Source organism: Microplitis mediator, chromosome 8 (assembly GCF_029852145.1).
Source record: "Microplitis mediator isolate UGA2020A chromosome 8, iyMicMedi2.1, whole genome shotgun sequence".
NCBI lineage: Eukaryota > Metazoa > Arthropoda > Insecta > Hymenoptera > Braconidae > Microplitis > Microplitis mediator.
In genome coordinates, this window is record NC_079976.1 from 8,292,135 (window position 1) to 8,318,861 (window position 26,727).

A 26,727-nucleotide genomic window follows, 5' to 3' on the forward strand; every position below is an offset into this window, starting at 1 on the left:
TTATTATGAAATAAATTGAATGTCAACAAAATTTTTAATTTATAATAAAATTTTATGGTTTATTGTTCGGTTTTATTGTTTTTAACCAGACTGTTTACGTTTCGTCGCGTAAATGATTCAATACAAATAATAATTTTTATTTTTGGTTATTTAACCTTTTTAAAATTCACCGCTAAAAATTTATAATTGAACTTGAATTTTTAAAAATTAATTTTACTATAATTGGAATAATAATTTCATATAAAATTTTTTAAAAATTTTTTTGCACGATTCACGATGCGAAGCATCAGAGTGTGCTTTACGATCGAATTTTTATTTTATCATTAAAATGGAATATCCAGAAATTTTTTTGAAAACTCTTATTTTTTTAAGTAGTTTATGATCATATTTTATTATTTACTGCAAAAAACAATAATTTATATTTACGGTAACCAAAAAACCTTAAATATACGGCTACTAAAAGAAAAAAGTTGACTCAAGAACGAGTCATGTAAGAAAAGTTTCTTTAAAAAATGTTCCAAAAAAAATCATAGAAGTGCACGGAAAAAATTTTACTGTTGCTGCAACAGGATTTTATCACATTGCTGCAACCTGACCGATTTGTTGCAGCAACAGTCAATTTTTTTTCCGTGTGGACTTGTAAATTTGAGATATTTTCGAATATTAAGTCACAGTTGAACTCCATTAACTCGGAACTTCCCCTGAATTTTGACCCCCACTACGAGCTACACTTTCTCCCACTCGATACTATACGTTTGTATATGTCTGTGTATATGTTACGCGTCATGTATATTTTATATGTCGTCATTCATGTAGATGTAAGAGCGCATGCGTTATTGTTTACTTTTTTAAGGAAGAAGGAGCATCCTTTAACTCAGAAATTTAGACTAACTGACCGAGTTAATGGAGCTCAACTGTAATCATTTTCATAACTTTAAAAAAATTCAAGAGTTTAAAATCGAGTTTCAGAAGTTTTTTTACCCGAAAATTTTGTAAAATTCCAAAAATGATCAACTTAAAATTCGGAATAGTCTCAAATTTTGAAGTTCACTTCTCTATTTTCGTAAAGTATTTTATTATAAACTCGAGCTGATAAAAAAATTAACAAAAATTTTTTTAATAAACAGAAGATAATAAATTTTCAGACAAATCAAAAACCCAAAGCTACACAATCGTTAGATTTGAAATGAAATGTCCCATAAAAATAATACAATCTGCTTATAAGCAATTTTTGTCTCACTCATTCAAACAAGCAAGATTTCAATTTACGTGAGAGTAAGTGGAGCGTCCGAAATTGCTTATAACCAGATTGCACAATACATGAACATAAAAATCAAAAGTAGGTCACAAGTCAATTTAATTAAATAAAAACAAATAGTATTTTTATTTTAAATATGAAACATAAAAAAATTTACGCTGCAGTAATAAAATATATTAAACAATTTTTAATAACAAAAATGTATACATTGAAAATGTATACTAAATAACATGATTTTAATCCTCAGTAGAATTCATATTCAAATAAATTAAAAATAAAACGAATCTTTTTTTGCATAACGAATAAAAGAAGTAATAAATTAGCAGAAATGATTAAAGGTAGGAAAATCCCGTTTTCACGACAAGTCGATTATAGAGCACAACCTCTCCCGCTATCGCGTCCGAGGCGTGCAAAATGACGAGTTAATAAAATATTTGTTTGCAGACCCTCTTGTCGATAATTTATTTAAGAGAAAAAATAGCGAAAAACGAATACACGGTCTCGAGACATCAACTCTTCATAATTGGCGCCAAAAAAATTTGAAAAAGAGTAAAAATAGAATAAAAATTCTGTCTGCTATAGTGCATACTATACATTTGACGACAAAAGGACGCGCGTCTTTCACAATGAACTGCAAGGCCCATTATACTCGTCGAATCGGAAAAGCACAAAGCTCACAAGTCAAAGTCGAGTGGGAGTAAGAAAGATACAAGACATAATAAAATAAAAGAACAAAAAGTATATAATAAAAGGAAATACAGAAAGAAATGTAAGAGAAAAGCATATAACGTCGAAAGGTATAAAGAATAAAAAAATTTTCGAAAGAAATATATAACAGCGAACATGGAACTATAACTGGAACTGGAGCTGGAACTGGAGAAACTCCAGTAGCCACGGAAATACGAATCCAACCCTCTGCCAGGTCACGCGCTTCCGGTATAAAGTCTATATCTACACAAGTTCAATATATATGTATATATATATTACAGCCTATGTATATATAAATATATAAATAGATATAACAACATATGATTTGATTTAAAGTAGACTCTTAAAATCAATAGGTTTGAATTTATCATCTTGAGATAAAAAAATACAACAAAACTTTTTAAACATCGGTTGCATTAAGAAAAGATTTTCTAATTAATCAAGCACTTACTTGATTAATTAAATGAATTAATTGTAATAATTAAAAGATTATTTAAACTTCGATAACTTAAAGTTTTTATAGACTTATTTACTCTCCACTTGTTGATCCGTTCCATAAAATAATTACGAAGCTTTTAAAATAATAAGATTTCAAATTAATTTTCCTTATATTAAAAAAAAATGAGTTTTTAAAATATCAATATAATGTTTTTTTTTTTTCTCTCTTTCTTTAAAGAAAAAGGAGTTGTAAAATTGGTTAGTGTTACATAAGATTAGTTAAAAGTTTTTTAAGTTTGCAAGTGCAGGGGTCAGTCAATGGTAACGATTGTTCGCGTGAGATTTGTGTGGTTAGTGAAATGAGAGAAAATAAATAAATAAAAAAATTATTTAAATGATTATGATCTGAAACTCGACACGCTCTTATAACACTACACCTATACTTTTAGTTCCGACGTTTGAGCTGTCACGTGTCGACGATTAGGCCAGCACGTAAATTACTAATTCCTCAAGAATTAAATGCTTAAAAAATACACTTGTCCTTGTTCTCAGTGCCTATTTACTACTCATTTTATTGCTACATACATATGTGCGGTGTTAATACCTTGCAGTGATTTTTTTTACGTTTTACTGGTCATAAATATTAAATAATTGTTAAGTTTCTAAATATATATTTGTTTATTGCTTTGCCCTTTATTGGTAACTAAGAATGTATGAGGACTTGAGGTCTTTTATTTTTAGGATTACTATCTACAAAAAGTTTATTTTTAACGCTGGTCTTTTTAAAACCTTTCAGTAACTCGTAGTCATTTTTCGCCATACCTGCACTGAAAATTTAAATTCCTGCCCTATTTAGCAGGAAAAAATCGTACTGTTCTCTTGTGAGAAAACAGCAGTAAGTGATAATAATTAACATCAGAGTCAAAAATTCAAACTTTCAGGTGCAGATGGATCTTCTGATGGATTGAAATTATAATTTTGTTCAAATTTTGGGAGTCAGTTATTTAAATGCGTCATTGAATATCACAAAAATTGTCAATGGCCATATCACGCTGATATAAACACCAGTTCTCGTCCGATCACTGAAGTTAAGCAGCATTGAGCATGGTTAGTACTTGGATGGGTGACCGCTTGGGAACACCATGTGCTGTTGTCATTTTTTTTTTATTTTTGTCATAAAAATTTTATGAAATTTAATTTCAATTCATTCATCGACAGGAAATTAGGCTATTTCGACTGAACCCAGGTATTAAAACGCCCAGTATCAATACGGGTAATATGAAAAATATAGTGCGTGGCACGGAAACACGATTTTAGATCGGGTGATATCAGTCAACTACCCTCATTTGAAATCGCTCCGTTTCATCCCTTGCCACGCAATATACTATTATTAGCGATCATAATTTAAGAATTTAAAAATAGTTTCGATTATACTGTGGCGCAAAAGAATTTATAAAAATTTTTTAGTATCAAACCGAATGATTTTTGGAAAAATGAATTTATTGCAATGAACGAAAATTTTAATTTTTGGGAATTAGTAAAAGAAAATACGAAAAATAGTAAATAGAGTACTGATAATTCTTGCGGCGAAAATTTTGGAAAGTCTACGGTTTCCGTGGCGCCACCAAATGATCGCGAATTCTTGTAGAACTCGACAAAATAATACTTTTTTTCAAATACCTATAACTTCTTCAAAAATGAACTAATTCAGACGTTTTTTTTTTTTTTTTCAAAATTTTCGTTTTCAAATGCACTTTCCGGAAAAAAATACAAAAAAATTAAAGATATTAAAATCTATGAAATATTTAACTTTTTTGAAAAAATCGCATTTTTCTCAAAAACTAATCGAGATATCGAGAAATTTTATTCTTTAAGAAAGTCCTATGTCGTCGAGTTCTACAAGAATTCAGGGTCATTTAGCGGCGCCACGGAAACCGTAGAATCCCCGAAATTTTTTCAATTGTCAATTTATATATTTGAGTATTTATATTTTTCACTACTTTTATTGCTAATTAGTATTGATAATAATAATAATAATCATGATAATATATTGCCATATTTAATCATTCAATATTGACAATATAAATTTATTAATATTATGACATTACGAAATGTCATTTTAATTATAATCATTAATTATTCAAAATTGCAAAGTCAAATTTATTGATCTATTGAATTGTATCAACAATAAGAAATTACTGCTCATATTTATCAAATTTTAAAATCACTGCTGATATAATAATCATTTGCAATAAAAAATTATTACCATAATTTATAATTGCAATTTCAAATATTTATTTAAATCTATCGAGACACAATTGAATATAAATCGTATTTATTTTGTGAAAATAAGTTAAATGCAAATTATCAGCATTAAAATATGAGTATTTTTTGATTTATTGACTTATCGAGTTTCATTAAAAGAAAAACGATGAATATTTTAAAAATATATAAAAAAAAAAGTTTTTAAAAGCTTTGAGTAATTTTTTTTATCGGCCTTTTCACGTGATTAATCACAAGTTAATTAATACTTCGCTATATCCTCTTTTTGCGTACAACAATCAAAAAAAAAAAAAAACTAAAAACTAAAACTTTTAAAAATTATCGGAAAAAATATTAAAAACTTTTTAGTTCCAACAAATTTATATATTATAAACTAATTCAACTCAACTTTAAAAATTAAATTCAAAAAATTTTTTTTGTTAAATCTTCAGATGAAAAAAAAAAAACTAAACAAAATTCTAGATTAAATGAAATAAAATAAGAAGAATCAGTGAATAAATAAAAAGTACGAGTAAAATAACATGCCTTTTTTAATGTTTACTCTCGAATAAATTTAGTCGCACAGATGCAATGCAGAGGAATAATAAAACGGGGATAAAAAATAGAATAAAATAAAATAAAAAAGGTAAAGCAAAAGCAAAGTAAAGACCTAGAGAAAGTAGAGGATAGTACACATCGGATAAATAGCATCTAAACTCAACTGTACCAGTATAAGCGCACAGCATCCTACATATATATTCCACTGCATCTTCTATCCGTGTGTGATTCACATCACAGACTTTACTGTGTACGGATAATAATAATAGTTTTAGTAATAGTAGTAGTAGTAGTTGTAGTGGGAGATGCTTGACTAACGGGTAAATATATGTATATACATCCATTCATATATACATCTATATAAAATACATCCAAAGTGGAGTTGAGAAAAGTGGGGGAGTACACTTGCGTCGCGGGATAACAGTCTGCGAGGTGCAAACCCAACGCGAATTCGAAAGACCGCCAGTCTGTGTCCGCGCGCCGGCCTCGTATGTTCAAACATAAATATGTTTTATGGTGTTGTAATGGTGGCGGTCTTTAAATAATCCATTATTATTATTATTCTTCAATAGGATGAAGGTAAAGACCACACGCGACGCCAATCAAAACTTTTAAACTTTAATATAATTTTTAAAATTTATCACAACAAGTCAACTTTCAAATGAAAAAGTGATCTCGTGAAAAAATAATTAATATAAATTTATTTTGTTAATAAACATATAAAAATGAGTGTCCATTGTGGGATATTCCAAGTATAATATTAAATATAAAGGGAATAATCTTATCAGAATAAACATTTTTCTGTGACGTTTTAATGCTTATCAGCGAAAATAAAATATGAATTGATACCTAGATTTAATTTTATAAATTAACGTGGTATGGAAAATAAAGTTTATGATAAATGGAGTAACTGCATCTGTCCTAATTTTTTTTTTTTAAAGTTTTTAATTTCTCAATCATTTTGGATGTACTAATTTTTTTTATTTCGTGTAATCTTACTCTCATTATTCAACACGGCAGCTGTGGCACGTCGATAGTGCACCTTTACTTTAAAATTTAAACGTTCTTTTATCACCTGTCGTTCGTTATGAATTTAAAGTTGACGGGTTATTTTTATTTTTTCATATTAAATAAATAATTAATAAATAAAATAAAAAAAAAATATCTATCGATTAAAACTCGTTATTTATTTTATAATGCAAGTAAAAAGTCGATCGTTAATACGTAGAAGTAGTTAATGTTTAAGTGGTAAACGATGAGATTAAACAGAAGATCAAGTTTATCAAGATATATATGTATATACATAAACATATACATATATATTTGAGTAACATACAATAACAAATAAAAGATTAAATATCAGAGTTAAATTATGCAGAGGATCGGAATATTAAAAAAATAAAATTGCACTGCTGGTTAATGTTCACGTAGTAAAAGAACATAAATATATAAAATAAATTATTACAGTGATCTTGATCGCGTTTACCCCATTTTTATGGATAGAAAATAGTAGAGGAAAAGATGCTGCGAGGTACTAACGGAATATCTTTCGTTCAGGCCATTAGGGAAAAAGTCTTAAAGATAACGCGGAATGAAAGATAAAAAAAAATATATCGAGACTAAAAAACATTAGGAAAAGTATTATTTGGAATTACATTCAAATGATTTATTTTTCGATGAGTTTTCTCCGAGGGTATTTTTTTTTTTTTTTTTTTTTATTTTTTTTATATCTTTGAATTTAAATCATGAATGAAAAATTAACGACATGAAATAAATGGGAGCTGTTTTTTTTTCGATACGTGTAATAAATTTAGTATAATTATCAGATGAACTTGCGAGTCGTGTTTGTTATTTGAATATATGAATATCCATTAGACCGCGTAAATCACTGTTGAGTAAAATGTTTAATCACTGACAGCTATGACAGTTAATTTTATTTATTATTACTTGTAATTATTTATTTTATGTGGTTAAACAAATTATCTGTAATGTTAATTAACTCATTCGTATAATTTTAATCTATTAAGTGAAATAAATAATTTAAAAATGTAATTGCTGTTTACTTTTTTAGAAATATTTTATGATCAATTTTTACGGGAATAATTACAATGTCTATTAGATTTTTTTTCAAATTTCTTCATTAAAATTCTATTTCTGTCGTTACTAGACACAGATATTGAAGACAATTACAGGATAATAAGATCATAGTATAATCCGTTGATTGCACGGAATACAAAGACACTTAAAAGCGCGTTCATTACCGCGTTAATCAGCTCTCGCGACGAGATAACGATTAAAATTCTTGGGGATTACGTTTTTTTTTAACCCCGAGGCGACCAAGAAAGTGACAAAGACGATTTTTAAAAAATTACAAGTAGTAATGACAGTTTAAATAAAAAATATAAATTGCTTTAAGAGCTAAGTCATGTTGTACTAAAAGTAAAAATGAGTCGAGTCATTTACTATACCCTCGGTGAATTAAAATTTTGACTTTTATATATATAATATATACTTTTTTCGTTTTCTGGGATTGGCAAAGTGTAAAATCGCGTGATTAACGACTAGGGTAGTGACTACTGTTAGAATGAAAATCAAAAAATCACTCGAGTAGATCACGAGGTAACCATTTACGTCTCTAGAGAAACGAACAAGTTTCTTGGGCTTGAGAGAAATTTCAATAATTACGCGGTCTGAAGTTTCCGGCGAGCCATGAACTTCGACCTCACTACTCGACAGCAACACTGAGGTTCTCTTTCCCTTCCCACTTACTCACTCTCTCGAGGCTTGTCCTCATCCCTGTACATACTTTTGTATACGTATATATAAATCATGGTAAAGTTTTATGGTAGCGAGGGAAAATCTAAAGGAAATGAGAATTTTCGCTAATAATTAAACACCGATAGTTTTTTTAAATTTTAAACAATCGCCTTTTTAATTTTTCTTTATCAACTTCCGAGCTCGTTTATCATTTTAAATAATTATCTCATTATTTTTTTGGACTATTTAAATTACCGAGTTATTAATTGTTTAATTTAACGTTCATTTTTTTAAAATGACAGATAAAAACGAGTGTTATTTGAATAATAAAGATTAAAGTTAATAAGAAATTTGATAAAACTAGTTTTAAATTCCGCAGAAAGCGTGAGTCCGCGATAAAACAAACTACCAATGGAAATATAAGTTACATAATTTTTGAGTGTGCGCTCTTGCGATTCAAATATTAAGAGTTTTGCGTGTTGAAAACTTTGAGGTTGCATTTCAGAGTCTCCAAGCAACACTACGAATACAAATTAGTACATAGTGAGACTCTATATATTATTCTTTACAAGTTACAAGACACTTTATACTATACATATTTATTATATATGTAAATAAAAAAAATATCTTTATAAACTTTTTTTTTGTAAATTTCAGAATATTTTTCTCGCCGTTAAATAAATAACAAAGTCAGCACAGATCGAAAAAGTTTTTAATTTATGATGAATATATTCATGTCAAGATGACTACTTATTTTATGATAAAAAGAAGTTAAGTACATGCCGAATGATAAAGATTGACCTTTATAAACAAATGGATTCACAAATGAAAATTACAGCAAGACGAAAATCTGAGTCTCCTAGTCCTGGATTTTTAATTACGAGATAAAAATACTCATTAAATTTATCAACAATAATAATAATTATTATTATTGTTATTAAATAAATATATATAGAGTGATAACGAAGAGAAAAATAATGAAGAATAACAAAAATAAAAAAATGTAGATAATCCTTGAGTTGAAAAATAATAAAAAGTCTAGTATAAAAAAAAAAAATTGACGAAGAACGAGAAAAAGTGTAAAATGGGAGCAGCGAGACTGGTTCTTGGTGGTGCAATACTTGGTCTTTTTTGGGGTAGTATACCGCAGACAATTGGCTCGGATACTCTAGATGGAATCTGTGAATCATCACCGTGTGCCTGCGATCTTCACGGAAGACTCACCTGCGATTGTGAAAATAAACCGGAGGTATGTGTTTTTAATCAGGTTTTAAATATATCAAATTTATATAAGAAAAATAAAAAAAATTAATGTCAAAATGATATATTTTATGAAGGATGTGATGAATTAAAATGTCCAAACGACAAAATGCCGGATGTCGGAGTATCAACCTACATTTTTTGACACATACGTTCAATTTTTTTTTTTTTTTTATCTTTTTGACAACCGCAGGCACGCGTTAACTCACCCCTTACCACATGGGAATCACCCGCAACTTGTATTATTTCTACATACTCTCATTTTTATCATTTGATATCTATTCTCTTGCAATAAAAAAAAAATTTTTTTTCCAATTTTATTCTATTTTTTATATTTTTCACCCCAAGTCGCTTTGTCTCTAATAATTTTTTCCTCTATTTTATATGATTGCCATTGGAAAAAATTCAATTGCCTCGTTTGGAGTTTTTACTTTAATAAAAAAAAAAAAAAAAAAAAAAAACAATAACAGCAACTGCAGAGGAAGTAAAAAAAAATTTTTAAATCATTCACACCGTACGCCATATTCGAGTAAAATAAATTGCCAATAATTGATGGAGTAGTTAAAATTAAATTTAAAAATAATTATCGTTCGAATTAATAAAAATGAATAAAAAATATAATGGATCGTAAACCGTAACCCGCAACCCCTGACCCGTAACCCACAAACTTTAAAATATAAAATGAATGCTTCTATTATTTATACTCGATCGTTTTTAAATAAAATACCAATAAAAAAATTAAAAAACTATCTGACAAGTATTGCTAAGAGCTTACAGTAAATCATAAAGCTGTCCGCCTTATAGAGTCTCAAGTTCTCATAAATAACATCGCGTTTACGTAAATCGCCTAGGCAGGGGTGTGTAAATATTTGAATTTATGATCCTTGTTTACACTATTTTTTATTATTATTATTATTATTAATAATATGCGATTTAATTATACTCTCTATTAAATAATTACTTGAGAAAACTTTGATTAAACTCGACATTCATTTTTCATTTAAAAAAAATATCAAATTAAATTAAATTAAATTAAAATTTTATAAAGTCCGGTAAAATAAAATCTTATCATACGTATTTTATTTGACTTGAAATATCCTTTCAACTCACTTATACACGTCAAAAGATAAAGACCGGACTTTGAGAGAGAGCCAGTCGTTTATTTTCGCAAGGGTTGCGAGACGTACATGGGGTAGAAAAGTAGTAGTCGTAGTTCTACTCGTAGTAGTCGTAGTCGGTGCTCGTCGACGTCTACGTTTGGCGGTTCCGTGACGGCAGCCCGACGCCGTAAAACATCAACCGTAAAACTTGCACCGTGACGGAATAAAGCCATAACTACGTGACATTTGCTGTGTATACTTCGAGTAATCGAAGTATCAAGCACCTGCTATCATAATAATGATAATAACTGACTAAATTTATTTATAAATTTATTTTTTATGTCCAATATTTATACTCAAAAGTAAATTTTACCTCAAATTATAAATTTTATTATTTTTAAATTAATATACTTTTTAATTATCGATAATTATGAAGGCTTTAATAATTTTCGGATAATAACCGGCAATTAGTAAATAAAGTAAAAAAAATAATTAAATTTTTTTTTTATTAATTTAAATCACCCGGTATTTTAATCTCTATTATTTTCATATATTTTAATGATTATTATTGGCGATTAATTTTTATAATAAAAGCCCGACGAGTGAATAGGAAAATATATGAAGTAAAGGACAAAGAAAGAATGAACTTTAATATATGCGAACTCGTAAAGCTCGATCGCTGAATTCCGCATAATGCGGTTCGTGTTTCACCAACACGCACGGCCAATTTGTCGCGACTACGACGAGGGTGATCGTGACTTGGAATACATTCTAAGTCAAATAGGTACCTCATTTTTTTTCTTACTTATTTTACCTTTTTTTACCTTTTACACTCTACTCTACACACGTTAATATTTTATTATTTTTAAACTCGCGTTTTTAAAATAAAACATAATAAATTTTTCATTAGACTCAAACGGGAGGAAATTACTCATAAAATCTATCGCGAAGTTTAAAATATAAAATTTAACAAACAGATTTTTTAAATTAAATCCCATAAATAAATATGTAGTTGCACTTATAGTACTTTGTCGATATATATATATATAAATATATATATAATAACAATAGAACATACGAGAAAAGTGGTAGGGAAACGATGCCAGGAAAATTGTTTCGCATAAATCTTTTATGGATCGTAAAAGTGTGTGCGCATTTCAACATTTTTATTCTTTACATACATATATATGTATATGTATGTATTTCTAAAAAAGCATGATTCGTAGCACGACCATTAGACTAAACTCCCCTGTTTCTCTTTAAAAATTTTTTCCCTCAAACTATTTTCAACTCCATCCCTTTTACCCTTTTATTTATTTTTTCCACGTCCTCAATAATTAATTTAACGATGATAATAAATTTAAAATTGACATTTTAACCAACCGACACCCGGTAATTTTATCACATTATTTAAATACTTTAGGTCTAAACACTATTTACAAAATTACTTAACACCTTTCCGAGAAAGTTAAAATAATGAAGTGAAAAAAAATATTGATCGGGATAATTTTAGTAGAGTTATAAAAATGAAAAATATATTTAAACTGGCTTGGCAATAATATTCAGATTCTCAACGTGAAACGTTCACGAAAATTTATTGCACCGTCCGGAGGTTGTACGTGCCTTGAAGGCTTTGCCTGTTTCTCCTCTTCTCATTTCTTACACCCAGTGCCTTAAGTCTCCAAGCTCAAACTCCATCTCCATTTTATACAAAGACCAAGACCAAGATCCAAGTCTCCTTGGGATATTTCTAAGACCCCAATACTCAAGACCCAACACTCCCAGACCAAGACCAAGACCAAGACCAAGACCAAGACCAAGACATACTACACCAGCATGCTAATAAAAATGTAAACTACCTGAGGACGTAATGCAAAACGAACTTTAAAACTTACTCGTGTAACTCTTCCATCAATCATAAAACTTTTTTCTGCACCTTCTTACAAAACCCACCGCAATTATATTTTTTCTATATACATAAATATAAATATTATTTATTTTCTTAAATTTTTTTTTCTTACTTTCAACGTCTATTCAACTGACTTATGATTCAAGACACTTTAAAAGCTATTACAATCAACGAGATAAAATTAATACGTGGAATCACGTCTATATATAAACGTATATATATATAAATTACCTCAACAGAAGATTACAAATGTATGAGTCATTAAAATAATTGTGCATTTATTTCTTATCGTATGTTGATCTCCATAGTCACGTCATAAATATAAAATATTATTTTTCCAATGCAGAAAAAATATATATATAATATCATAATTTACCACAATACAAAAATATACGATAGACAATAAATTGATAAGGTTTGATAACTAAGTAGAGATCGAGTCTATTTATCTGTTTAATGAGGACCCTTGTCAGTATCAAGAGTTTTAGTCTATACTACGAGACCTTAACTCCTGATATATCAACAAACTTGAAATACTCTCGAATTAATCACTGTCTGTCCACTTATTTACAGGATCTGTTCCTGAGAGCCGAGGGTGAGCATCGTTTGAGTCAACACACCAGTCGAATAGTAGTACAAAATTGTCCTTCAGTGGTTCTGATGAATTCCAGCTTGGCTTTGATGACCGGACTAAGATCAATCGAGTTCATAAACATCAACAACCTCACGCTCTACACAAAGTCATTTGAACTGTCATCAAAAACCTCACGTGCCATAATATCGATTCACACAGCCAACATCCAAGTCCTTCCAAGTTTTGTTTTTCGGGGCGACATTGAATCAATAAGCCTAGAAAACGTCAATATAACGACAGTAAGTGCGTTTGCGTTTGCAAATTTCGCTGGGACCGAAACTCTGCGATTGGAAGAATGCACAATAGGAACAATGGAAGAACAGGCGTTCAAAAAATTCGACGTTAATTATCTTCATATTATTGGCGGCTCGTTTGGCGATCAAGTACCGAGTCGCGCAATGAATGATCTTGAAGTTTTTACGACATTCCGCTTAGACGGCGTCAACATGGGGATCGTGCGGTCATCAGCATTTGTCATAAAAAAACCAAAGACTGTCACCATACAAAATTGTGTTATCGATGGACTCGAAGGTGAATCATTCGACATAAGTGCGCGCGGTCCTGTGCTGATTAAAAATAATAATTTTAACAACTTGGCCGCTGGTTCATTTTTGGGAATACGTACCGACAATGACGAACGATTGCCGCCAATAGGAACAAAGTTACAAGAAATAACTTTTACAAACAATACTTTGAATGATTTTGAAGAAGGATCAGTTTTGTTTGATCGGTCAAGCTTTCGTCCAATAATTGATAATATTTTAATAAATCGTACGTGTCAGTGTTCGTTATTAACCGAATGGAAAAACAATATTCTCAATTACAGTAACGTTTACACGCGTTACTATTCCGGTAACTCGGTTATACAAACTAACAATTATTTATTAGAACCCATCGAAGAGGGGACATTTTATTGCTTAGACAATAATGGTGAAGTGACTAGTATTAGTAGTAATAATAATGCCGGTAGTATTGTCAATAGTGTCACTAATTTTCGTGATTACGAATTGCGCAGATGTACTATCGGTAACTCAACAATGCTACTGTTAGTTGTAATAACTGTATGTATATTTTTATTGATAGTATCTATAGTACTGATAGTATGGTGTTGCAAAAGACATCGCGAGCATGGACAGAAACGTTGGATAAGTGTGCCAACAAGTGCACCGGATGTTGTGTCAAAGAAAAATGGTGTTATTGGACGCAGTGGTGTCAATAATACTGGGGGTGGGGGAAGTGGGGGTGGAACAAATTACAATAGAACACCAGTTGACTCGAGGATTACGATGGTTGTGCCGGACGGTAGGCTCTATCGTGAAACAGAATTTCATGTTATAGTTGAAAAAGCCGAACCTCTTACTACTGAATTGTAACGAGAGCCTTCGCGCGCCTCAGGCTCGAGATCGATTGATAATATCGATTATCGTCTTGATTGCAAGACGAATAATCAATTCAGATCTGGGGAGCGCGAGTGTCGGATTTACAAATTGTAAGATTATTTATTTTTAATTTTTATATATATGTATTGATATATATATAAATATGAAACAATATATGTGATGATAAATGAGTATTTTTTTTGTGAGTAAATAAATAAAAATTAATAAGGTTTCGATGTATATGGGTATGAAATTATTCCTTGTGAAAAGACTATTTAGATAAGATATTTAATAATATATATATTATATATACTTATATATATAAGGTCGTGATGACCCATTGATAGATTACTACATTATTGAGACTGTCATGATGTCATGAACAATAAAAATAACTTTTACCCGTTAGTACAACCGACATTCTTTGATGCCTCTAATACATATCAGAGGTTTATTTAAATATAATTTGAAATATCGTAAATATATAAGTGTAATTATTTGAATAATAATAATATTACTGTAAATTATGAATTTAAAGAATTAAAGTGTAGATTTAAAAAGCAATTAGACGTTCGTTAACGTCGTATGTAAAGAAAAAAATTTATTTTATTATTTTATTATTTAAATATTTATCGGAAATAAAAAAAATTTTCCATGTGTAAAATATTTTAAATTACATTCCGAGTAATTATTTTTTTGTACCAAAAATTTAAATAATAATAATAATTATTATTTTGAAATAAATGTCAAAATTATTTTTAAATAATAATAAAGTTATTAAATGTAAAAAATAAATCAAAATGTATTTAATAAATTAAAATAATTAATGTCTCAATGTTAAAAAAAATATCAAGTTAATGGAGATCAAATGACTCTAATAATGTATATTAAACTCGTATTATTAGCAACAAATTAATAATAATAATAATAATAATAATAAAATAAAAAATGAAACGATGTCATTTAAATAAAAATAACAATGAAATCATTATAAATACTTAATGTTTTTTATTTTTACTGTACGCTTCAATTGACGTTTCGGTTCGTTAAATTTTAATTCATCAGGAGTGTCTCTATTGTAACTCAAACTTGTATCATTATGACTTTAAAAATAATAATAATAATAATTAAAAATTATAAGTGTGCCACAAAAAAACGAATCGAGTGTTTAAAAATCTAAATAAATGATAATAAAATCTGTAACTTATAAATATAAAACATATGTAATGTAAATGTTTAATTAATTGGGTGGTAAGTTAACCTTGGCCTTAAAAAAATATATAGGAAATATCAGGTCGTTAGTGAATCTAACGACCGAGCCAATTAACGTCCCTAAAAAAACGAAGAGAATAAACGAGTTTAAATATTTAATAAATTGTTTTGTAAAACGTTTTTTAGTTTAGTTTATAATTATTGAGACTGTGATATAAAGAACAGCCGACTGTACAATTTGTTTAACATCGAGGCAATACATGCACTGTTAAAAATTTTCTTAACATTTTCGAGGATAATTATCATGGAAATTTAATAAAATTTATTAATTTTACATGACTATCAATTTGTTGACACTTTTAAAAATTAAAGCGCAATCTTTAATGAAAATATATGTGAGTATTTAAAAATATATGGTCTATGCGATTATCAAAATATTGAGTCGGATTTAAATTCAAAAATTTTTAAAATACAGTTCTAACTTTTCTTTAAAAAATCTTAATTAGTTTTTGATAATTGCGAGTTTATTAAAGTCTCGCTATGAAAATTCTCGTATTTAAAAACTAGTTACACATGAAAAAAAAAAATTTGCAATTAAAATTCAGGTTTTTAAAATAACCATTAGCTTTAAAATAAATATTATTTAAAATTAATTGACTTGTGGACAATAAAAAAAAAATTATTTTAATGAAATAAAATAAAATGAGTGATTTTAATTTTTATGACATTTATGACTTGGAAATTAAAAGTTACGTAAAAATAAAGTATATAAATAAGTCAATTTATAATGATATTTATATTTAATATTTCTGACTGATTTTAACTCGTTGATATCTCAGTAATTTGATTTCCAATTTAAAGTAAAATTTTTAGCAGTGTATATGTATATATATATGTATGTATATATAAATTGATTAACCGTTAAATAAAAATGAACGTTAATTAAACGGTAATATAACCGTGTGTCTTCAATCTAGATTAGTAAACCCTCAGTACTTGAGCATGTACTCGTATTTGCGCTTGTACTAACGTACTATAAGTAACTAGTGTAATTTAGTGTAGTATGTATATATATATATATACATAGATTTAAATATATATAGAGATGTATCTGCACAAGCATTAAACTATGATACGTGAGGAATTGGCCGAGCGAGAAACGAACTGAGTCGATTACCAGACGAGTAAGTATGCAAATGCGATAATGATTACCTAGCAAATACCAGGAACGCCCTATGTATCTACGTGAGGGTATCTACTGAGCATTAGATATGTGCCATCGCTTTTTTTAATCCTCTATAATTACCCTTATTTTTTTTTACTCCACAATTTATAACTAAAACTATTAATGGTAATTATTAGTTTAACGTAATCAATTTATATTTAATGTCTACACATTTTTTTATCATATCAAATAGATGTGACCTCTTGATACACGTATATATTTAAAAAAGTCATATGATAATTAGCTATTTAAATCAGAGTAAATAAATAATTTATGATATTGTAAATGTAGGTTTATAAGGTTGTTGAACGCGGCGATACACAATCACGTAAATTATTCGATGACGACCACGACGACGACATTCGAGACGATAGAGATAGAGACGATAAAGACAGAGAATGACGACAAGTATTATCGAGAGTTCAGGGTATTAATGTTCATCAGTTGGTTGGATAGATGGTTGGATGGTTGGTTGCTCGCTTGGTTGAGCGACGTCATCAAACTACGTCTGACACAATCGGTACATATATATATATATATATATATATGTACGTACATGTATGTGGTATATATATAATATGGTGTGTTATAGAATCGTGACTCTGTACTTGACGTTATTCGTTGCGACTATGTCACGAGGTTACACGATTAGCACGACGCGACAGTTAACAATGATTAATTAAATCGAACTATTGTACATAGTGTTAGCATGACACTATTTTAAAAACTTTTAATTATTTTATATACTGTAAAAAATTCGGAGTGATTACAGATTTTATGGAAATTCAAATTTAATCCGCATATGGAGTAAAGACAAAGTTTGTTTTTCCAGGAGTAATTTTGGAGTGAACTGGATTTTATGGGAATTCAAATTTACTCCGTCACTCAGAGTTATGGAGTTTGAGAAAAAATCCGCATATGGAGTAAAGAGAGAGTTTGTTTTTCCAGAGGAGTAATTTTGGAGTGAACTGGATTTTATTTAAATCGGCATTCACTTTAATTCAGAGTTTTAATATTAAATTAAAATCCTGTAAGAGTGAATTTCACTCTGAGATTAAATAAACAAACAGTCATCCGCATGCACTCCGGATTTAATCCGCAAATTTTTTAAGTTAAAAAAAAAATTTTCTTAGTACTGGAAAAAATTCTCTTGCCACAAGAAATTTTTTCTTACCCCAAAATAATTTTTTCTCGTGCGAATAAAATTTTTCTTTTCAATTCAAAATTCAAAAATTTTATAGGGCCAAGTAAAAATTTTCTTGGGGCGAATAAAAATTTTTGCCTTAAGAAATAATTTTTTCTGTGTACCATAAATTTAAACTTATTAGTTTTTTAATAAAAAAAAAATCTGATTTTTACTTTAAATGCATGACATTTAAATGTGAAGGATATGATGTAATCAATAGTAATAATTCAATTACTACTTAAACTATAAACTTTAGATTGTCACTCATGACATAAAATATTCGAATAATTTAGCTATGTATGCACTGTAGATTGTAAAGAGTTTTTGTTTGTAAAATCTTAATTTAAACCCCGTATAATTTATTATGCGCAAACTTTACGACTGAAATTTAACAATTCTACAAAAACTATAAATACCCAACACGGCGGTACTACAGCGTAGAATTAATTTTCAATGAAATTAAATTTTTTTTATTTTTTTATATAAATAAAAAAAAGTTTACCGAGTAAATTTTTTAGTTCCCACAAAAATATAAATATAAATTTTAAATCGCGTGACTTTTTTGTTATCACGTAACTCTCTATTTGTCAGAACATCACGATAATAAAAAAATATATAAATCACATCAACAAAATAATAATGATATATAGTATTAAATTATTAAAAAAATATAAATAAATATTAATCACTCACCTAAACGGAAGAACGCCATCAAGTGCCTGAGTTACCGTAGGAGACGTAGCGAGAGCGAATCCCCTGCCTAGAAGTGATGAATGACCAGCAAATATTTTTCGTGCCGTTTCTTGAGCAATTTTCACATTATCCTCCACTTCTTCCACTGAAAAAGAAAAAAAAATTTATAACACTTGATTATCATTTGACTTAAAAAAAAAAGTAATTAAAATCAGGGTGGCCACACCCTAAAAATGATTTCAAAATTCCCTGATATTTCATGTACCTAAAGATCGGAACGTTTTTCACGCAACGAAAATGAAAATCATTCATGAAATTTATGTCTAAAGGGGAATTCAGGGGTAGTTGGGGGTGGCCTGTCATTTTCGGGTGACATGCGAAACATTTCCGAAATCTAGATCCAGTAGATTTTTTACTTTTCATTTTTTTTTTCTTATTTTCGTTCCGCGAAAAACGTTCCGATCTTCAGGTACATGATATTTCCCGGTTTTCCAGTAAAGTTTTTCCCTTCTCACATTTTTCCCTGATTTAAAAATTATATTCGTATCATTTAGATATTCAAAGTTTTTATTATATTTTCATTTTTAATAATTAAATTTGATAATTAAATCATGCGAGAAACCAGAAAAAAGGGCAATAAAATAAATTAATATTGCCTACTTTTGATTATTCGAAGTTAAAAATGTATAAGTTAAAATATTTAATAAGAAATTTTATGATTTAAATAAATTCAAAATACACTGGTTACAAAAATTAAGGGATATTAAAAAAATTTCAAATTTTTTAGTAATTTTCAACAGTTTGTAACTTGAAGGAAAATGGCCGTACAATAAAAACAAAAAGTCAAATTGTAGCTTCAAGTGTCTAGTTTTCTGATCTGGGTCTTTAAATTTTTGTATTATGCGCGGTTCCGGAGCAATCAAAAATCAATCATAATTATCGAAAAAAATTTATTGAAGCTCGAAGACCGTTTTTAAGACGAGCAAAAATTTGGTTAATTTCTTTTTCGATAATTTTCTTAGGATTACTCCGGAACCGCACACAATAAAAAAATTTAAAGACCAGATCAGAAAACTAGACACTTGGAGCTACAATTTGCCTTTTTTGTTTTTGTCGTATGACCATTTTCTTCCGAGTTACAATCTGTTGAAAATCACTTTAAAGTTTGAAATTTTTCTAATACCCCTTAATTTTTATAACTAGTGTATAATTGAAAATTTTTTAAATTTTCAACTGTTGCAATTTTATTCTCGAATACTTTTTGAAATTCCGACATTCCATGATATTTCCCGGTTCGTGGCCACCCTGTAAAAACAATAATTAATAACTCACTTGAAACAGCCGGCAGCATAAGATTTTTCTTCATAAGACTCGCAGCGCAGGCGCCTCCCAAAAAGGATAATTCAATTTCTAAATTTTTAAGTCCATTGCCAGCCGTGATCCAGTCATACCCAATAACCAAACACTTAAACCCATAAGTAATCGACATATCGTCTTTCATATAATCGGAGGCTGTTTCCAATGAAAATATGACTTCATTACCAGGCAACACTATCGCGTATTGCGGCCATTGGCTCGCGACATTGCTCATTTTATGCAACACCGGTAAATAAATCGACGACAAATTGTCGTCCTGATTCTTGTTCAACAATCCACTAGTATTAGTATTAGTATTAGTATTACTATTGCTATTATTATTATTATTACTACCGCTGCCATTATTATTGGGAATATAAAGCTGGAGATAATCTTCCGGCTGCGATGTGCCGCACTCAGGCGTAAATTCAATCGTCATCCACTTAACGGTATCAGGAAAAGAGACTTTGTAATGAGATACACTTGCAGGTTTGTAAGGATGGTCGCTTTCAACCCACGTGTAATGATGACTTGTAGTGACTGGTGAGGATGAATGCAACTGATTATCGCTCTCTTGTGACACCTGTGACATTCCCATCGCTGTCAGTAAATTTAAACCCGCGACATGTGGTAACATTTCTTGTATTAACGTCAATACTTGGACGGCGCTTCGCGGATCGGAGGTTGCTAGTGGTCCAAGATGTGCCATAACCAGCGGCAACAGTGTCGTAATAAATGTCGCGTTGCCTAATACTTCAGTAGTGACAATATCTTCAGCACGTTCGCGTGCTAATGCTAAAATTTCATTGGCACGTGTTACTATTGTCATAGTCATTGCAAGAGTACATTTACGTGCTTGCATTTCAGCAATAGCTTTGCTTGTATGCGGACTCTCTGAATCTTGAGGATTTGAATAATATAATATGTGAGGTATTTGTCCACGTGTTTGTGTTGTACCATTGAAACTTAATGAACAAGCGGTAAATGTAAAATTTGTACCGTCGGGACCACGTATTATATTTAACCCACCGTCACCGTTACTCGTTCTACCACCGTGATTACGTAATCTTATTGCATATTTAATATTCTCTTTGATGGTTATCGGCTTTGAAAATTTCAACTCAACAATATCATTCACACAATCATCTGGACCAAATGAACCCCGGGTAAAATCCAAACTACTCCATCTTTGTGTATGCGATGGATCATTACCGGTATTATTTTGATCATCGAGTAATTCAAGCTCATAATTATACATTCCGACACCACCGTAAATACCGACACCGGCAATTACGATACCTGGACGATCAACAGTAAAACAAATAGCGTCTGGTGAACCGTTCCCTGTATTCCATGTACGTGTTTGATTTGTACGTGTAAATCTTGATGGTGTTGTATACATAAATTTACCACATGCTGCTTGTAATTCATCCTCATTACCACTTGATTGTGCTGCTAATTCAGCAATAACGCGTGCCAGTAGATAACAGCAGTGCAGAATTAAATTTTTTAATGAGTAATTTTTTTCGCGGCACAACGAACGTTTTACTGGAATCAGAATAAGATCAAGTAGGCGGTCAAGTACTTCGCGAAATGACCAGTTCAGTACTTGACGTCCGATGCTTTCTATCTGTGACTTGTAACTCATTTGCTCAACTAAAATCGGATATTGGTGTGGCTCTGATGAACTCATCATTGGTAACCCGGAATTGTCTGACGGACTTAACTGACGTTTTATACCGTCACTGCTGTCCATGACGTTGCTTAGTATTGGAAATGTACAGCGTAACCGCACCATCGAGTTGCAGAGTGATGCCAATACTGCTGACAGCAATCGATCTTTCGGTGACGTCCCTTGTTCTTTATCGATCTCAGACAGTAATTCGCACAATGACGTCCATTTTAAATACGCCGTTGGATAAAACGCGTGATAACAAGCTACGAAAGTCTTGTGACACTCATCGAGAATAATATCAATTATTTTATTGCCCCCATTACCGGCCACGCGGTCTAAAGTTTTACTCCCTTTAGTTTTGCCTTTGCTTTTACTACTCAGCGGCATCGCGTCAGCTAAAATTTGCCTTAAAAGCGCGCGAACTTCTCCGATACTCTCAGCCAATCTCACTGATTCCTGAGGAGTTTTCTTACCCGATTGATTTGGGTAAATTTCATTGGTGTAAGTTCGTAATAATCTTAGACTTGCATTACTTATGTAAACCAAGTGATCCATTTCCAGTACCGAGTGATAAGAGGTCGTGGGTAATCTGTGTGATGAATCAGACAATCCAGCTTTCAAAGTATTCCAGCTCCACTGCAACAATGATATCAATGATTGAAAGCAATCTTTGGTAACAGTTCTACTAAATTCACGTCGTAAAATATATACAGGTTCAATGTGATCTCTTGGACGATTTGTCGATTGATTATCGGGTGTTATTACGCGGTAAAGTAATTGAGGTATTTGTCCGGCATTGACATCAGTGCCGTTGTTTGATTTTTTTGATGATTTAAAATAAAACATTACTTGATCTTCTGCTGTCACGACGGCTTGTCCACCAGAGCCACAATCACTCGATGGCCCGCTAACTTTAACCCACGCGACGTACCAACGGTTTGCTTGCAGTCCCACCGGTTCGTCAAATAAAATTGAATATTTCTGACGCGGCTCGCACTCGTAAGGTATCTCGTCTGTTTCAACCAAAAGTTCTCCATCATTTTCTTGATCACCGCCTTCGATACCAATGTCATATAGTTTTATTTTAGCAGCATATTCACCGCGACCGCCAAATAAACCGTAGCCGCCTAATAAAATATCAGTGTCACTCATAAATCTTATGGCCTCGACAGAATGTCCGGAGTAACCCCACCCGCCGCCATGATTTTCAAACCTATTGACAGTCGCAAAGTCTTCTCTGCTGTATATTTTATCGTGATTTGATTGGCTGGTTTCATTTTCTTCGACGACAGTCAGACGCTCGTCTTGGGCCTGAGTCAGGGTGTCAAGACAACTCAGAAGATGCATCGCTGCCTGTGTACGTGTGACAAAACAAGTTGATACAACAGGTAGTGCTAGACCAGGACTCAGAATTGTTGCATTCAACGTCGGTATATTTCTTGACTCTGTTGTTATGATATTGTGTGGAGTTAATTCGTAGGTCGATGGATTAAACGTCCAGATAACGTTGTAGAGTGAATCCAAACACGCAGCACAGTTTGAAAAATCAACTTGATCATTGCCACTGTAACTGGTGCAACTGCCGTCCCGTTTGTTTATCACTAGACACTTGAACGTATTCGCGTGCTCGTAATGATGAGGTATCAAGATGATACTGTTTTTATTGGCCATAACTGTGCTCTTGGTCAAACTTATTGAATTTATTTCATCGACTTTTATGAAAGTTTGATCACCGGCTGCTCCGATCCACGTGGCGCGTCTGCCCCATCGTGGTCCGACATTTGGTACGATATTTGGAAAACTATGCCACGGTTGGGTCCGCTCGGATCTACGGGCTGCGTTCGATTCGTTCTGTCCATTCCACCAGTTCATACCCAACTGTCCTTTCTGAAATTTTTATTACAATTGTTTTATTAATAGTCGGTTAAATTTTACAATAAAATCTGATCATGAGCAATTTCTCATTATATTTTCTTGGGTAAATAAATTTTATCGTGAGAAATAGTAACCTGGGAAATGAATGCTGCGATTTTTTTTTGAGTGAATTTATAGTTTGGGAGAATAAAAGCGGTCACCAAATACGTCATATAAAAATGAATAAAAAACTTAAATTACTTTTATAAAAAGTGCGTACACTGAGCGACAGTGTTACAATTCTACTCACAATATCTCTACTCAAGGAAAGAAGTTACAACTCTACTCACAGTTTTTTTTTACTCAGGTTTAACTCAACTCAGTTATATCTTTACTCAGCTACAACTCTACTGAACAATGAATTGCAATTTTATCGATATGCTAAAATACATGAGTAGAGTTGTAGCTGAGTAAAGTTGACGCTGAGTAAAGATATAACTGAGTAGAGTTAAACTTGAGTAAAAAAAATTGAGAGTTGAGGCTGAGTAAAGTTGTGAGTGAGTAGAGTTGTAGCTTCTTCCCTTGAGTAGAGATGTTATGAGTAGAATTGTAACATTGCACACTAAACGAAAAAAAAAATACTTTTAACAAAAAAAATATTATTGATATAAGAATTTATTACTAAGGTACCCGCGGGTAATAAGGCCTTAGTGACAGAAATGATATTTAAAATAACCGCCTCCGTTAAAGGCTACTCTAGTAGAAGGGACTTGCATCGAGATGTTACAACAAGTTTATAGAGTCCCGATACCACGTTCCCTGTCTTCTATATTTCATCATCCGTCATATGCTGTCGTAGCGCAGAAGAAATCATAAAAAACAATCTAGTTTTCTGACTCTTAAAAAGTATTGTTGCTAAATTTAAGTGATGATTCATCTCTAATGCCAATTTTATTAAGTATAATTAAACGATTCCAGTTTGTTTAACCCGTAGGCCTTATTACCCTACCATAGTAAAATAAGGCCTAATCGTATGGTTTTTGTAAAAGTTTAATTTTTTGTTTGTTTGTGGTAAAAATTACTATTACTTCATTATATTTTATGGCTGATGTATTGAAATAAAGATTTATGATACATTTCGATAATTAAATGCAATATTTTCGATTCTATTTAAAATCTCCCTTAACTAGGCCTCATTACCCACCGGTACCTTATTCAAAAAAATTTTTTTTGAATTGAAAAATCATCACATTGTGACCGAAAATAATTTTTTTTGTTATTTATGTTAATTATTAAAAATAAATATCAACTTTCTTCTAACAAGAACTCATTTTTTTAAATAAAATATCTCGTAGATTAAAATAATTATTGATTCAATATGTCTAAAAAAAATTTTCTCCCACACCTTAGAACGATTGCTCATAACCAGATCGCACTGTATGAAATACAATAAAATAATAATTATTTTACCTGATAAGCTCCGCATGTATAAACTTCTCCTTTTACAGTCAATATGACCGTATGATTACTACCAGCAGCAATTTGAGTTGCTGATGTTGGTATTTTAACTTGTACTGGACCGGCATGAGCAATCAAATCACCAACACCAAGTTGTCCATAAATATTACTACCAAAACTAAAAACTTCCCCGTTCTGAAGTAACACCAGCGTGTGATGAAGACCACAGGCTATTTGAGTCACTGGACTATCGCTGGGAATTGAGACCCGCGCTGGTGGAATGCTGGCAATACGGGTCGCATCTCCGCGCTCAGCATCACTGCCACCGCTACCACCGATACCGTCTTCTGTAAGGATGCTACTTAACGGGAGCTTTCCAGACCCAGCTTTTCTTGCTACTACACTTGGACCGACTGTGCAGTGCCCAATATTTAAGTGCAAAAAAAAAATAGTGCGTAGTAAATAAATAAAATAAAATAAAATAAAATAAAATAAATAAATAGATTTATGTACCTGGTCTTTGATTATTGGATCCTTTCATTTTAATTCCCGACCACTGGACGACACTCGGACCAGGTTTTATTCTCTGTCGTTGTTTGCGTTCTTCAAGACGTCGCTTTAAATATTCTTTGAAATTAGAACCCGATCTCCCTAGTATAAGAAAATAAATAAATCAGTGCGTTTGTCATCCGTAGTTACCTACCAGACCCTAGCAAGCTGCTCGTCAATATTTATATTTAATTTTATCAGCAGTAAAAAAAAAAGTAGTAAAAAATTTTTTATTGTCAGTTTCTTTTTTTTTCTTAGGAAAATAAAATAAAAAAAAAAGTAGTTTGGAAGAATGATTCGTAACCAGCCAGCATTGGGTTGCTGGTAGGCTGAGACTACCTTCAAATAACATGTGCAATCTCATCATGCCTAAATCTCCACCACCCGATGGTCCAAATACAGCCATATCACCGCCGTTGTCACAGCTTTCTCGTGCGCAAATTCTACAACAACCGCATTCAGCACAACCACTATCTCCAACACCACAGCCACACTCCCTGATTATATTTAACAAATAATTATTATTATTAATTACTCAATTACACTGTAAATATAATTACCGGTCATAATATCCAAGAAAAACTAAATAATTTTATACAGAATCATAAAAACTACACGGAAAAAAAATATTTTTTGGCGCGAGAAATGTTTTGCACTATGAATTGAAGACAAAATGATCCTGAAGTTGGCAGATAATTAAAAATTTTCAACAATTTAATTTAAAAAAAAAAAAAAAAAAAAATGCACATGTAGAAAATTAAAGAAACTATAGGTGCAATTTTTTGAAAATTTTTTTTTTCAAATTTATCGTTTTTAAAAAAAATACAAAAATTATTAGACGTCGGCTAATTTCAGTACCATAGAAAAAAAAAATTTCTTGAAGCAAAAATTTTTTTCTTGCTCCAAAAAAACTTTTTTTTCTGTAGCAGTTTAAATTTACTAAAAGTCTTAAAAAATTTTTGTAGTCAATTTTAATAAAATAAAAATTTTAAATAAAATACCAAATTTTTCACCGTAAAATAGACAAAGTACTAAAGGTCTGTCTGAAGTTCCAAAATTAAAAAAAAGAGGCAAACTGATTTTTCAGATTGTCAGGCAGACAAATTTTTCGATCGTAAAGCACACTCTAATGCTTCGCATTAAGAGCCGTGCAATATAAGCTTTGAATAGGAATTGAATTTAAGTCGACATACTTCAGTTACTTGATCACCATAAAATATAAACACAACTCTAATATACGGAAGTAGATGTAGAGC

The 26,727-nt window shown here is 30.7% G+C and overlaps 2 protein-coding genes and 1 non-coding gene across 12 annotated transcripts in view; 2 read left to right on the forward strand and 1 right to left on the reverse strand.

Annotated features, from left to right (window-relative positions):
* LOC130673341 (E3 ubiquitin-protein ligase MYCBP2) overlaps nucleotides 1–26,727 on the reverse strand; it is a 229,073-nt gene that overhangs the window by 195,643 nt on the left and 6,703 nt on the right. For 5 of the 7 annotated variants that reach the window (XM_057478316.1, XM_057478320.1, XM_057478321.1 and 2 more), the window contains exons 7-11: nucleotides 25,811–25,968; nucleotides 25,436–25,573; nucleotides 24,935–25,335; nucleotides 19,912–23,497; nucleotides 18,580–18,724 (exon numbers count right to left, since the gene is read on the reverse strand). In XM_057478316.1, the coding sequence (XP_057334299.1) occupies nucleotides 18,580–18,724; nucleotides 19,912–23,497; nucleotides 24,935–25,335; nucleotides 25,436–25,573; nucleotides 25,811–25,968 (4,428 nt within the window). The remainder of the gene's footprint in view (nucleotides 1–18,579; nucleotides 18,725–19,911; nucleotides 23,498–24,934; nucleotides 25,336–25,435; nucleotides 25,574–25,810; nucleotides 25,969–26,727) is intronic. The other 2 variants (XM_057478318.1, XM_057478317.1) reach the window with 2 other exon arrangements.
* On the forward strand, nucleotides 3,439–3,560 carry LOC130674071 (5S ribosomal RNA). Its single transcript, XR_008990966.1, has one exon. It is a non-coding gene; the product is annotated as a 5S ribosomal RNA (ribosomal RNA).
* On the forward strand, nucleotides 5,663–14,974 carry LOC130673344 (uncharacterized). Of its 4 annotated transcripts, none has more exons than XM_057478326.1 (4): nucleotides 5,672–5,803; nucleotides 8,361–8,524; nucleotides 8,639–9,230; nucleotides 12,824–14,974. In XM_057478326.1, the coding sequence occupies exons 3-4, from the start codon at nucleotides 9,066–9,068 to the stop codon at nucleotides 14,255–14,257; spliced, it is 1,599 nt and encodes a 532-aa protein (XP_057334309.1). In that variant the 5' UTR covers nucleotides 5,672–5,803; nucleotides 8,361–8,524; nucleotides 8,639–9,065; the 3' UTR covers nucleotides 14,258–14,974. The 4 variants fall into 4 exon arrangements, with proteins under 4 accessions (XP_057334308.1, XP_057334309.1, XP_057334310.1 ...); XM_057478327.1 differs by lacking the exon at nucleotides 5,672–5,803 and adding an exon at nucleotides 5,817–6,100; XM_057478325.1 differs by lacking the exon at nucleotides 8,361–8,524 and having other exon boundaries at nucleotides 5,663–5,803.